This window comes from Dipodomys spectabilis, unplaced genomic scaffold, assembly GCF_019054845.1.
Source record: "Dipodomys spectabilis isolate Male_0828 unplaced genomic scaffold, ASM1905484v1 ptg000098l, whole genome shotgun sequence".
Classification (NCBI taxonomy): Eukaryota; Metazoa; Chordata; class Mammalia; order Rodentia; family Heteromyidae; genus Dipodomys; species Dipodomys spectabilis.
This window is the reverse complement of record NW_024870775.1, coordinates 16502570-16517777: the sequence shown is the minus strand read 5'-3', so window position 1 is coordinate 16517777 and position 15208 is coordinate 16502570. Positions and strand designations below refer to the sequence as shown.

At 41.1% G+C, this 15208-nt stretch overlaps 1 protein-coding gene across 2 annotated transcripts in view; it reads left to right on the top strand.

Annotated features, from left to right (window-relative positions):
- Sptlc1 (serine palmitoyltransferase long chain base subunit 1) overlaps positions 1 to 11161 on the top strand; it is a 53587-nt gene extending 42426 nt beyond the window's left edge. Inside the window, exons 13-15 of one of the 2 annotated variants that reach the window (XM_042686871.1) lie at positions 4958 to 5075; positions 7283 to 7356; positions 9941 to 11161. In XM_042686871.1, coding sequence (XP_042542805.1) covers positions 4958 to 5075; positions 7283 to 7356; positions 9941 to 10148 — 400 coding nt within the window. In that variant the 3' untranslated portion in view covers positions 10149 to 11161. Of the gene's footprint in view, positions 1 to 4957; positions 5076 to 7282; positions 7357 to 9908 lie in introns of both variants that reach the window. The other variant, XM_042686869.1, reaches the window with a different exon arrangement.
- Positions 11162 to 15208: the final 4047 nt, after the last annotated feature.

Genomic DNA, 15208 nt, shown 5'->3' with positions numbered 1-15208 from the left:
CACTTGAGCCACAACAGCACTTCTGGTTTTCTGATGGTTTATTGGAGATAAGAGTCTCATGGACTGCTGTGCCAGTGGCTCATGCCTATAATCCTAGCTACTCAGGAGGCTGAAATCTCAGGATCATGGTTCAAAGCCAGCCTGGACAGGAAAGGCCATGAGACTCTTATCTCCAATAAACCACTCAAAAAACTGGAAGTGGGTGTAGTGGCTCAAGTGGTAGAGTGCTAGCCTTGAGCTGAAGAGCTGAGGGACAGTGTTCAGGCTCCATGACGGACAAGAAAAAGTCTCACAGACTTTCCTGCTTGGGCTGGCTTTGAACTGGGATCCTCTTGAGTAGCTAGGATTACAGATGTGAGCCACTGGCTCCCAGCTCTTTTTTTTTATTTTTTATATTTGAGAATTATATGCAGTTTATGGTATGAATTGGCTAAAACATTTCTGGATACAAGGGACAAAAATCCAAGTCCAGCTTTTCATAAGATGAAGAAAAGATAGGGAGGGAGAAGGGAGAGCTGGGCTCATGAAATGGTATGTCCAGGGTAACACTTGCTCAAGGCATGATTAGATCCAGGTACTCAGAAGGACTTCATCTAGTTTCCAGCCTTCTCCATCCCACAATGCAGTTTTCATCCTTGTTGGCTTCATTCTCAGACAGCATTCTCCTTGGGGCAGCAAGGTGGCCCCCAGTAGCATGAGGCTTGGCAACCCAGATATGGTTGCTTGAATGGAGAAAAGTCATATGAGGCTCCCAGGGTGGAGCAGTGACTATTTAATCAGTTGCTGTATTCCATATCTCAGTGGCTTCCTCTACAGAGTGAGTGGCATAGAATTTACAAGGTGGGTCAGTAAGGAAATCGGGAAGTCTGGACTCCATTCCCAATACTGTGTGACCTAGAACCAGTCACTTCATCTCACCTCTTGATTTCTCCAGCAAAAGTATGTGCTAACATCAACAGGAGCAAGGATAAAAACCACATAGTTATCTCAATAGATGCAGAAAAAGCATTTGACAAGATCCAACACCCTTTGTGATGAAGGTTCTGGAAAAATTAGGAATCCATGGAATATTTCTCAATACAATAAAGGCTGTATATGACAAACCTACAGCCAGCATTATACTTAATGGTGAAAAACTAAAGCCATTTCCTCTTAACTCAGGAACAAGACAAGGATGTCCACTCTCTCCACTTCTCTTCAATCTAGTATTAGAATGCCTCGCTACAGCAATAAGACAAGATGCAAAGATAAAGGGGATCCAAATAGGGAAAGAAGAAGTAAAACTCTCCCTCTTTGCATATGACATGATCTTGTACTTAAAGAATCCCATAGACTCCACTCCCAAATTATTCAAGCTGATTCAAAACTTTGGCAAAGTAGCAGGGTATAAAATTAACTTTCAAAAATCAATGGCTTTTTTGTACGCCAACAATGAGAAAAGTGTGGCTGAAATTAGGAAAGCAACTCCATTCCTAATAGCCCCACAAAAAATAAAATACCTAGGAATTAACTTAACCAAAGAAGTGAAGAACCTCTATGATGAAAACTTTAAAAACTTGAAAAAGGAAATCAAAACAGAGCTTAGAAAGTGTCAAAACCTCCCATGCTCCTGGATTGGAAAGATCAACATCGTGAAAATGGCAATATTTCCCAAGGCTATCTACAAATTCAATGCGATACCTATCAAAATTCCAACCTCATTCTTCAAGGAAATAGAAGAGGCAATCCAAAAATTCACATGGAACAATAAAAGACCCCAAATAGCAAAAACGATCCTCAACAGAAAGAACACTGCTGGAGGAATATCAATACCAAATTTCAAACTCTACTATAAAGCCATAGTAATCAAAACAGCTTGGTACTGGCATAAGAACAGACCTCAGGACCAATGGAATAGAATTGAAAACCCAGAAATGAACCTACAGACCTATAGCCATCTAATCTTCGATAAGGGAGCTAAAAAAAATAGAATGGAAGAAAGCCTCTTCAGTAATTGGTGCTGGCAAAATTGGTTAACTACTTGTAGAAAACTAAAGCTAGATCCTTATCTATCACCCTGCACCACAGTCAACTCCAAATGGATCAAAGACCTCGGAGTCAAAGCATTACAGAAAACATTACAGGATGGAATAGGAGAAACCCTAGGTCTTGTTGGCACAGGCGGAAATTTTCTTAATAGAGACCAGAAACACAACAAATCCAAGAAAGGTTGGACAAATGGGATTGCATGAAATTGCAGAGCTTCTGCATGGCAAAGGACATAGCTAGCAAGATCAATAGAAAGCCCCTGGATTGGGAGAAGGTCTTCACTAGCCATACATCGGACAAGGGTCTCATATCTAAAATATACCTGGAACTCAAAAAATTAAATCCCCCAACAACAAATCTTCAAAGAAACAACTGCCCAATAAATAAGTGGGCTAAAGACTTAAAGAGAAACTTCTCTGAAGAGGAAAGAAGGATGGCCAATAGACACATGAAGAAATGCTCAACCTCCCTAGCCATAAAAGAAATGCAAATCAAAACAACATTGAGATACCACCTCACTCCAGTTAGAATGGCTAAAATCAAGAACTCTAATAACAACAGATGCTGGAGGGGATGTGGACAGAAGGGAACCTTACTTCATTGTTGGTGGGAATGTAAACTTATTCAACCACTTTGGAAAGCAGTATGGAGGTTCCTCAAAAGACTTCACATAGAGCTCCCCTATGACCCAGCAATCCCACTTTTGGGCATTTACCCAAATGTTTACAAACAAGACCACACTAAAGCTACCAGCACAACTATGTTTATTGCAGTATTATTTACCATAGCTAAGATATGGAACCAACCCAGATGCCCCTCAGTAGATGAATGGATCAAGAAAATGTGGTATATATACACAATGGAATTCTATGCCTCCATCAGAAAGAATGACATTGCCCCATTTGTTAGGAAATGGAAAGGCTTGGAGAAAATTATATTAAGTGAAGTAAGCCAAGCCCAAAGAAACATAGGTCCCATGGTTTCCCTTATTTGCAATATCTAGTGTATGTCTGAGTCAAGCAGAAAAGGTCAGATAAGGTGATGTTAGGGAAATGAACCCTAAGATATGTATTCAAATGTTTTTTTTTTCTTTCATGCGATTGTTTCTAACACATTTATAAGATTATTTCTTTGTTGCTTTGTATGTCCCTTCTCCACAGTATAACCCCTGCTTTCACTGTATTTGGTGTCGGTATAATTTGTGGAGGGGAAGGAGAAAACAAAAAAATAAAATAAAAAATAAAATAAAAGGCTGAACACACACACACACACACAAAGTATGTGCTAGGAGCTCTAGGAAGAATTTCCCTTCATTGTGTTCTTAACTTTCTTCTGCTTCTCATATTTAGTTTACTGGCTTAATTTTTTATTTTCCAGTAAATATGTCATAGGTAAACATTTTACAGAGGCAGTATGGTATCCTCAGTATTACATCTAAGGTAATTTTCTTTAACCTTCCTCTAATCAATGGTTTACTTCTTCATTCTAAGACTGAGTTTGGAGGGGATGTCAGCAGCCTTTGCTGTTCTCTGAGGAATCTTGATGATTCCACACAAGTAGAGACAGAGATTGGTTGGTGTTTGACTCTACCTAGACTGGAAGCATACCGTGGAGGCCATAGCTGTCTTGATGATTGCTCTGAGCCTGAGACCTAACGAGAGCTTGGTGTTTATACATCTGTAGAAAATGATATATTTGCCAAATGTTTTCTTTATGTATCGGGCTCTGAAATACAGCCTCTCCATTTCTGAACTGGAGCTACATTTGGGTTTTGGTAAGCTTCTGTGGCAGTTACCTCTAGCAGCAGTGCAGGGCATTAATTCTGTTTGATTCCTTCTTTCTCCATTCTGTTCTACTTACCACAAAAGTTGAGCCCATTTGATCAAAGCACAGACTGGATTTAGGACTCTGGTGTCTTGGATTATTTGAGGAAAAGAATAGGAAAGTGATTTGATTCATACAAAATGCTAATTGAAAAGGAATTTTTAAAGTTTTCCTCTGAGAAAAGACCTAAGAAAACTGGTACTTCAGGGTGCATACCCATTCACATAGGAAATAAGTTTTAAAGTAAATTGCTTAGTTTTGACATTGGTAAATGAACTAATCTAGAAGGTTTCCTGACATTCCAGATACCCTAGATTCTAAAATTCCATCATTCAGACTTGCAGCCTCCTTTATTGAGAGCTCCTAGAAGGTATATTACATTTAAAGAAAGGTGATACAAATTAATAATTTCCAGAGTTAGGTTGAAAGCAAATTAAGATTAGTTTCGATTCCTTACAGTGGTCAGAGAGCATGGTTGTTGTATTATGTGTGTTTCATCACTACAATAGAATCCCTGAAGCAAAACTGATAAAGAGAAAAGGCTTATTTTGACTCACAGTTTTGGAGCTGAAAGCTCTGGTCAAATGGCCACATTGTTTGGGCCTTTGGCAAGGCCAGCACATAGGACAGAATAAACCACACACCTCATAGTTCAGAAAACAGAAGAGGAGGTTGGGGTCCTACTGTCCCATTCTGGAGCACACCCCTCATGACCTCAAGACCTTCAAGGATGGGGCAAGTCCAAGGGCAGGGGGAACCTATGAAGAGGTGTCTGGATGGGCAGGGGTCCCACCCTCCAGCAGAAGGCTGGAGACAGAGGTCCATGGTATCCTCTGGAGCACGGGATGTCTTCCACATGGTCATGCACTCAGAAGTGGCTCTCCCAGTTTTCTCCTGCTCTGAGAGACAGTACCCAGGCACATATTTCACCTTTTCTATGGAAATTAGGATTGCAGCATACAGTGCTTCCATCAAAGTCACAGGGCTGTCCTTTCCTGTCAGTGCTGCTCAGAGAGTCTGAGAAGTTTGGCTCTTTTCTGTTACTTCTGTGTGAGACGCCTTGAGCCTAGAAGCAATTTACAGTGTGCTGTGTTTACCTCTTTAGCATTTCTGGATTAAAGGTGGTGGGAGAGTCCCTTTCTCCGGCCTTCCACCTCCAGCTTGAAGAGAGCACTGGGTCTCGGGAGAAGGATATGCATCTACTTCAGGAGATCATAGACCAGGTGAGTGTGAGCACTTCAAGTGAAAGTCCATGCCCCTCCCACCCCCACCTCTAGCAATGATTCTACATCACTTTTAGAAAGATCTCATTGCCCCAAGAGATGCGGGGAGTGGTAAAAAGTTGCTGATAACACACACACAAACATAATGTGGATTGTCCTAATGCCCCTGGGTCTCCTCAGCCAGCCCTGATGAGCTCAGTTTGCCAGTAGGGGCAAGCTGTAGACCTTCTCTTCCACTGAATAGACTCGGCTCCCACCAGAGCTGATACACCTTGTTCTGCTGTGAATTTAAAGAGCATAACAACAGCCTTGCAGAAAACTCACTTGCTCCCCACTCACAGAGCTGAATCCTCAGACTTGCGGTTGGGGACAGGTTGAGTGCTTTTCACAGCCAGTGCTAAACAGCTGCTCATGTGAGGTGAACCTGCAACATAGCTCAGAGACAGCCAGCAACTCCTGAATTCTAATGTTCCTAAAAACCTGCAGGAAGGAAGAGACTCTTCTTTTATACCCCTAACTTGAGAGAAGCATTCATGTCTCTTTATCTTCTGGAAGTCAGTTTATTACTCACTACTTAGCCGCACATCACTGGGAAAGCTGGATGCTCAGTCTCAGCAGTGCTGCCTCTCCTGAAACCTCCCTCTCTTTTTCCTTGTAAAGAAACCCAATGGACTGCAGCACTGTGGGTGTGTACATACCACCTTTTATGGAACCTGCCCTGCACCTGTATATGCATTTGAGAATGAAATGGGCTTTATCTGTTCTTTGTCTCCCTACCCTGTCCAGTGATGTGATTCTCTTAGCCTTAGGGTAATAATAACGGTAGCCACCGACTGTTCTGTTTCCTTTGTAAGCCAGGGCCTCCATCCGTGTGGCATGCCATTGGGTGCTTGTTTGTCATGCAGCTGCACTATGGAGTGTAAAACCTGCCTCGGGCTGCACAGCCTACCTCAGCCACCCCCTATCTGTGATGTTTAAACACAAAATCCACAGTGGTTTGTAATGTCTCCTACCTGGCCAGGTGTTCTAAGGGGGCCTTCCTGCTTCCAAGTACTTCCAGACAGCCAGAAGCTGGCCATGTTACCTGTGTGCTTTCTATCTCCTCCGTTCCATTTACAGCACAGATCCTCTTTGGCTGGACTGTCACTGCTAGACATTTGGAATCATTTTATTTTCCTTCTGCCATCCCTTCCTCTGTTGATTATGCATGTATACACACATGTAAAATTCATATATATATATACATATACATATGTATATATATCTCCAATGTGAGCCAGTCCTTCTTGCCTTTGCCTTTTGTTTGGTTGTCTTTTTTTTTTTTAATCTCTAGAATCTTTGTTTTTTGTTTTTTTTTTTGTTTTTCTCTAGAATCTTACATTTTCTTTCCTGGGCTAGACTGTACAACAGACCTCCTGTTTACATTTCTCACACAGCTAGATTGACAGATATGCACCACCAGACCTAACTTCTTATTGGTTGAGATGAGCATCTCCCAGACTTTTCGCCTGCACTGGCCTAGAACTGTGAGTCTCTTGATCTTGGGTAGCTAGGATGACAAGCTTGAGCACTGCACTCTACTGCAAAACATTTTTATCACCATAGGCAACTCCTATAATCAGGACCTTTCTCTAGTTCTTGAACTTGTTTAAGTAGAAAACGTTTTATGCCGACAGTTGAATAGTAAAGCTACGTGCAGCGTTGTTAACACAGACAGACTCTAGTGCCTGGGATCACCTTGCCCACAGGCAGCCATGAACGTTGTCCCAGTACACATTCTCAGGTATGCTCTGTTGCGCAGTGCTGCTCTCTGACACAGTCCAGCCATCTCTCTTCAGCTCTTGGTCAGCCCATAGGGCTTTACCCACACTGCTTTCCTATGTTCTAACTATGTCAGAAATGCTAGCCACTGTGGCTATATAAATACAAATTGAGTAAAGTATGTAAACTCATGAATGCAGTCAGGAGTACTCAAACTACACAGGCTCAAGGAGATGATCTGGGATGCTGGAGTCCACATCTATTCATCATTGCAGGAAGGACTGGAGAGAGACTCGGGACTATGGAGTGGCATTTCAGCTTTGTCTCCTAGCAATTACAGTTGGAAACATGAATGCTAGCAACTGCTGGTACTCTCAGTGTACCTTGCCACTTCTCTTCCCAAGGTCTAAGTCCAGGCTGCTAATGTTTTTCTTTTGCACCTGCAGTGCATGAGCAGACGCATTGCATTAACTCAAGCCCGCTACTTGGAAAAGGAAGAGAAGTGCCTCCCTCCTCCAAGGTTAGTTGACATTGCAGTATCATCTCACTTACTTGCTCACTTTAAACTCTTAGGAAATAGTTTGTTGTTTGGGGTTTTTGTTTAATATCACAGGTTAAGAAGGAATGTCCTTCAATATAATACATCAGTTGTATTCTGTTTTCAGATTGATTTTGTGTGTGTGTGTGTGTGTGTGGTGTGTGCAGTTATGGAGCTTGAACTCAGGGCCTGGGTGCTATCCCTGACCTTGGTTTCCTCATGGCTAGTGCTCTACTACTTGAATCAGGGCACCACTTCTAGCCTTTTTTGTCATTTATTGGAAATACGAAGCTCATAGACTTTGTTCTGCAGACTGGCTTCAAACTATGATTGTGAATAGCTAGGATTACAGGAGTGAGCCACCAGCACCAGGCTGACATTTTAAAAGCATCTCCTGATAGAGTATCTTCCTAGTTAATTAAAAAAAAAAAAGTGTCTAGAGCCAAGTGCTGGTGGCTCACACCTGTAATCCTACCTACTCAGAAGGCTGAGATCTGAGGATCATGGTTCAAAGCCACCTCATGCAGGAAAGTCCGTGAGACTCTTCTATCTCCAAAAAATTTAGAAAAGCTGGAAGTGGTGCTGTGGCTCAAATGGTAGAGCACTAGCCTTGAGCAAAAGAAGTTCAGGGACAGCACTCAGTCCCTGAGTCAAGCCCCACGACAGCCCCCCACCATGCCCCCAATACACACACACAAAACATATCTGGGATCCCAAAAATTAACTGGAGTAGAAAGGTTCCTGTCAGCTACAGTCTGGGCTGTGAATGTCCTGCCATCTCTACTGGCCAGAGAGTATGTGGGCTTTATCTAGCAAAATGTGAGGAGCAGTATAGCAAAAGCAGCAAGCACTGTAACACTTAAAAATGTTAAAGGAGGTGCTGGGAAGGTGGCTCAGTAGTAGAGTGCTTGCCTAGCATGCATGAGGCCCTAGGTTCAATTCCTCAGCACCACATAAGAAAAGGCCGGAAGTGAAGCTATGGCTCAAGTAGTAGAGTACTAGCCTTGAGCTGAAGAGCTGAGGGATAGTGCCCAGGCCCAGAGTTCAGGCCCCATGATGGACAAAAAAAAAATGTTAAAGCAGACAATTCCATCCTCAGAGCACCTATACTATAGTCAAGGCACGTGGACACCTACATGATAGGTCTGGGGCAGGGGTCACAGAGATATGGCCATTTCTTCCTCAGATTGATGCTAAGGATTCTAAGCACAGAAATGAGTGCAGACAACCCCCAGCTGACACTGCTTCAACTTAACTTCTTAGCCCTGTATGAAAATACACCATGCAACCATTCTGTATTTCCTTCTCAGTACAAGATTTAATAAGGTACATGAGATATAAAGAAGGCTGCATGAGGTCATTTTTCCCAGTAGGTGAATGTAAAAGTTCTGAGCATATGTAAAGTAGGCAAGAGCACAGTGTGAGGTCCCTGGGTTAGGTGGTTAAATGCATTGTCTGAGTGGGATGAGATTACCAGGATGTGGTCCTATCATGAGTGAAACAACTTCAGTTCCTCCATCACCTGGAGAGCATCTCGACCTCTAGGTCCATCTTCTAGCTCCGAGTCCAGGAAGGCCCACTGGAGAGAACAAGCACTCTGCAAAATGCCAGGTGGGAGCTTCAGGAAACCACTCCCTTCTCTTCATTGCACATTCCACTCCCTCCCCCCACATCAGCGCATTGATGTGTTATTAGAATGCAGAGCAGGAGAGCCCAAACAGGTGTCCAGAGGATGAAACAGATGTTTGCAAAAGAAGATGAAGGGGCAGAGGCGATACTGTCTCATCAAACTCCTACTTCTTTAATTTCCTCAAAGTGTGAAATCTACCTTGGCTTAAAATGCTATAAGATGTCTAAACTGCTTATGGAGTTGTAAATAGGAACAGCCATACTAACTGATCAGAGAAATTGCAAATTACCACATCATTCTGGTAACCCTTTAAAAAAAAAAATAACAGTACTGGCATTTGACCTGAGGGCCTGGCCTGGCACTTACTAAGCTGTCCTTCTACCATTTGAATCTTGCCTTTAAGCCTTGCTTTTTGCTAGTTATTTTGGAGACAGTCTACTGAACTTTTCTGCCCAGAGTGGTCTTGAACCACTATCCTCCAGATTTCAGCCTCCTGAGTATCTAGGATTATAGGCATGGGCCTCTGGCACGTGGCTGTTCTGATACTTTCAGAGCAGATATGTTGACAGGATGTGGCATTCCAGCCTTGAGAACAGAGCCCCGCAGGAGAGACTCTGACTGGATACACACATGTGGTTTAGACCAGGAGGCATGAGCTGTTGTCCCCGTCCAAATATCAGTGTGTTAGGCCTGCAGGGACTGAGTCCCTGTTCCAGCTCTTTCCTTCAGCCATGGCAGTGAGAAATCATATGTAGCAGAAGGTAAATGAGTGAGCGGGTTAAGTTTCTAGATAGCCTTGTTTACTAAAACAAGAGGCAGCTGGATTTGGCTCTCTGGCCATAGATGGATGACTCTGGGTATAGCCTTCACTTAATGATTTTCCATGTCCTTTTTTGTTTCCCAGCATTAGGGTTGTGGTCACAGTGGAACAAACAGAGGAAGAACTGGAGAAAGCAGCAGCCACCATCAAGGAAGTGGCCCAGGTCGTCCTGCTATAGGCTGCCTCCAGTGGCTCTTGCCCCAGCACACACAGAACTCAGAGACTTCTTGCTGCCCAGGATGTGGCCTAAAGAGAGCTTGGACCTCTGTTATGATTGCCTCCAAACTGGGTGGATGTGGACCAAATGCATGGCCAGAAGGATGAACACTTGTTATTTTAAAAAAAAGAAAACACATCTAAAAGCCCAAAAACTGACTTTTTAAAAGACTAATGACAGCATATAATTAGTATTTAAATTATGCTATTTAGTACTAAGTGTTTTATTGTACTAGTATTTTGTATTCTTTTTTGTTTAAAATTGGAGCTTCCGTATCTCTTCTCTCCCTTCTGTAGTCACGATTTCATAAGCACTCCTTCATATTTCATGAAAAAATGATTTTGCAACTTAATGCCGAGAGGAACACCTGGGACGCAATGCACCATTCACTGTTGACAGTCTAGTTCAGCCATGTAACGTGAAATGGTGGCTAATACGCAAATAAACACTTGGATTGTTATAAATTGCATTATAATATATTTGAATCACAGAGTTTTTTATATATTGATATGTCATATTTAATCTAAGCATGTCTACCCAGAGGATATTCATTCCACTAATTTGAATCCAACACTATATTATTTTAATAGAATTGACCTTTGCATTTATTATGGGTTAACTTAATCTGGGAAGAGGGTTATTGCACTGATCCTAAAATATAAATCATGTTCTTTGTTTTTGTCTGGAGACATAAAACTTAGCTTTTTCTAAGCTAAGAACGAGAACTTTTTTTCTTTTCATCTCATGAATCCAGATATCTATGATGTGAAAGCTCTAAGAGCAATTTGTGACTGTTGATCTTTACAAGGTAAAAGTTGTGATGTGTTCCATGGGGAGAACACTGATATTATACCATCACTCTCTCTTACTAAAAAGGTAAAAGAGTAAAGTTATAAAATGCATATACTACTTTCTAATCTACGTTCATATTAACAAATGGTCTTCAACATCTTTTTAAATGACACATACCTTTTTACTGTTGAGTTACTATTTTGCTTGGGGTCTTTCGTACATATGTGCCTTGTGATTGCTGCTGCTTTGAAGCATACAGTACTGTCCAGGGGGTGAGTCTGTTTGATTGGTTTTATTTTTTAACGAAATAAACCTACATTCTTGATGATCAGTCTTGTTTGTTTATGGAATGAAATCAGCAGAAGGATCTTGTAAGTTTAAACCTTGCAAACTCAGGGTAATATTCTGGCTGTATGGATGTTTCTTGTTTTATTTTGTTTTAGAAAAAGAACTCTTGCTCCTTCTATATCCAAAGAATGTGCATTATCTCAGATTTTCTAGTTGCCAGCAGAATTAAGCATTGACTCTTTAGGACTAGAAAATCTCCAGAACTATTATTTTTATGAAAAGGTAAAGACCAAAGATAGTTTCTTATTTTGAGGTTCTTTTTTTTCTTTTATAATTTCTAAATAAAAATAGCAACTAGATATTTATTGTTACTTTTTTTTTTTTTTAATGACCAGATGTTTCTGGGAATGATGATAGAGCCAGCACACATTACTTAACTTCAGTCTTGGAAACACAAACATTTCCACAAAAAGAACTACAGGTAGTGTCTACATTGGAACTATAGAATGTCCACAGTATAGTGGTACATGCTCCGCAAAATATGCATTTGCTTGAAATAATACATTTTGGATTAAATTGGAGCAAAATGCTTAGAAAAGAAGTCATCTCAAATATGAAACAAGATTTGAGATTCCTTTACAAAGAGTGAGAAAACTCTATTAGTGACTTTTACTTTAAAAGATAATGGCTTGGGGTAAGTGTCATATAAACTCTCTGAGACCTGTTTCCACTCAGCAGTTGCCTTAGGAGCGAGGGGGCCTGCATGATTGCCCCCATTTTATCATCTGTAGCAAGAGTCCACTCAGGAAAGAGCTGTAAGACAAGGTGGGACAGAGAAGATACTAACATCTCCTAAAGTTCAAGGCTACTCTACGGTCATTAGGTAGAAAAGGTGTGTCTTTAAATCTCTGAACTTCTGACATCATATGACTACTATTTTCATGTTTCTTAGTGAAAATAAAATGATCCCAAAACACTACAGGCACCCAAGAAGGATAATTGTGGCCACATAAATCTAAATATCTCCTTGCATCTACCCTTCAAAGACTGTCTTCATGATGACAGTCAATAAGAACACCCTCAACCCACATTCCAGCACACACTGCAGCCTCACTTTCTCACTCACAGGCAAAGAGAAGAATGGTCCAGGACACTCCAGGTATCAGAATGCAGATAAGTCATTTCAATCCAGAAAATGGGATTGGGCTGTTTCCTAGAGCTTCAAAGGAGAAGTAACTGGATTTTACCAGCTACCTCTGAAATTCATTGCTGTTAAGCAATATGTGTATGTAATTAGATAGGACTTTAATGGAAGACAAGGGTATGTGTAATGATAATATGTAAACATGTACTCTGACAAAATACCAAGAATAATAACTTGGAGGAGAGGGAAGGGAAGGCTGGGCAAAGTAGGATCACCGGCTAGTGCCACTAAAGGACCACAGAGACATCAGTCAAAACCCAGAGGAAACTGGTGGCTCACACCTGTAATCCTAGCTATTCAGGAGGCTGAAATCTAAGAATGGTGGCTTGAAGCCAGTCCAGGCAGAAAAGTTCATGAGACTCTTATCTCCAATTAACTACCAGAAAACAAAATGGAGCTGTGGCTCAAAGTGTCAGAGTGCTAGCCTTGAGTGAAAAATTTCAGGGACAGTGCCTAGGTCCTGAGTTCAAACCCCACAACTGACCAAAAAATAAAAATAAAAAATACCAAGAGGTGATTCTCTAAGGTGTTTGAATTATAAAATAACTAGTAGAGCAAAACAATCCTATATTCTTTCTTTTTAAAGTACAGTAATACCACATAGATGGGAAAATAAAAACAACACTCATTCACAGAGTAAAACTTAATAGTACAAGAGTCAGCTAAACTCAGAAAAGCCAAAGTGGAAGAAAATGGAACAAAGGAAACAGAATAATGCCCAAGCTAGGATGCAAGCCAATAGATACTCAGCAAGGAATGATAAAAGACATAAAATGATATAATACTTAATATTTGTGTGAATGTGAACCCACGCTAAGCATTGTTACAAGGGATTTGTGGGGAAACAAATGCATAGGGATGTGAAGTTTCCATGCAGGAAAGAAATCAAGTGGACAAAAAATAAGATTATAGGGACTTGGGAATGTGGCTTAGTGGAAGAGTGCTTGACTAGTAGCATGCATGAAGCCCTAGGTTCCATTCCTCAGTACCATATAAATGGAAAAGGCAGGAACTGGCACTGTGGCTCAAGTAGTAGAGTGCTATTCTTGAGCAAAAAAGCTCAGGGATAGTACCCAGGCCGAGTTCAAGCCCCAAGACTGAATAACATTTATTATTATTATTATTGATGAACAATGTCAGAGTGTCAACCTACATACTATAACACAAACACACAAGTACACTTAGGGAAATTAATTTTATTTATATAATGTAGATAGTATCACCATAAATACACTAAACTTATTTTCAAATGCATGGAATTCCATGGATCTTGATCATACATTAAGAAACATGGATTAGCTTCATAAACTGCAAGACTTTTAAAGAAATAAAAGTTTAACCCAAACTCCAGAAAACAGTAATGGCTATGTCATTGTCATCTGGTTGGATTTGGTAGACCAAGGTTTCAAAGCAGGTTTCAAAACTTATATACAAATAAGTTTTGTTGTTGATGTTGCTTTGTTTGTTTTGTGCCAGTCCTGAGCCTTGAACAAGTGGCCTGGAACTGTCCCTGAGCTTTTTTTTCTCAAGGCAAGTGCTCTACCACTTGAGCCATATCTCCACTTCCTTCTGGCTTTTTGATGATTAATTGGATATAAGAATCTCCCAGGTTTTTCTGTGTGGGCTGGCTTCAAACTGTGATCCTCAGATCTTAGACTCCTGATTACAGGTGTGACTCCTGATTATAGCACAAGTAAGGTTTGTTTTGTTAATGAAATTTTTTTAACTGGGGAAAATCATGTTAATAAGATAGAAGAACCTGTGACCATAACAAATAATCTCCACCAAAAGAAATGATTTTGAAGAACCAAGTGGAAGAAGAGGAATGAAATAATAGAAATGGAAAATGAGAAGTGAGTGCATACACCCACTGAAGGCACCCAAACAGGTGTGAGAGCCGAGTCTTGTGCTGTGGGAAAGCCAGCATGCCAGTGTGGTGAGGGCAAGGGCAACCAGAAGAAGTGAGAAACCGTGAGGAACACATTTTTTAAGGAATAGACTAAAAATCCCAACGTTTTGAAATTACGTATTCATAAAGTTCAACAAACATTTACATCTAGATGTGTCAAGTGGCAGACAGACAAAATCATGGAAGTAAAAAGGAAGAATGGAATCGTGTTCAGGAGGCTGAGACCTGAAGATTCAGTTCAAAGCCAGCCTGAGCAGACAAATCTGAGAGACTCTTACCTCCAATTAGCCACCAAAAAGCCAGAAGTGGAGGTGTAGCTCATGTGGTAGAGCACCAGATTTGAGTGAAAGAAAGAAACCAAGTAAGAGTGAGATGCCTAAGTTCAAGTGCCAGTAATGACTCCCCCACCCCCCCAAAAAAAAATGGGGGTAGAGGGAAGGGAGAGAAAGAAAAGAAAGAAAAGAGGAAGAGAAAGGAAGAAAGTGTAGGTGAGCAGCTGTGAGTGTCCATAATTGCATGCTCACACGTTGCTTAGCAATGGGGACCGCTTTCTGAGAGGTGGCCAGGTGACTGCATCATTGCGTGAGCAGTATGACATGTACTCTCACAAACCTAGATGACCATGTAATCACTAGGCAATAGATTTTTTATGACCCACTGTCACATGGACAATTTGTCATTTATGGAACTGTTGTACAGCATGTGAATGTATTCCAACATGTCAGTTTTCATCAGCTGAGCAATTCACTCAAGCCCCACAACAAAGCTACATCCACTTTCTCAGGCTTAGTACTCCAGTGGGGGCATTTTAGAGCTAAGAAATCTATGAAATGATTTGAAATCTATGGAATGATTTGTGGAGCTAGCAAATAGTTGAAACTCATGGCATGTTTTTAAGGAGGACCACTGTGATAAAGAGTCTACAGCCTAGAAAGAAGGACAGCAGACAGAAAGCCAACTCTGCAGGAAAAAGT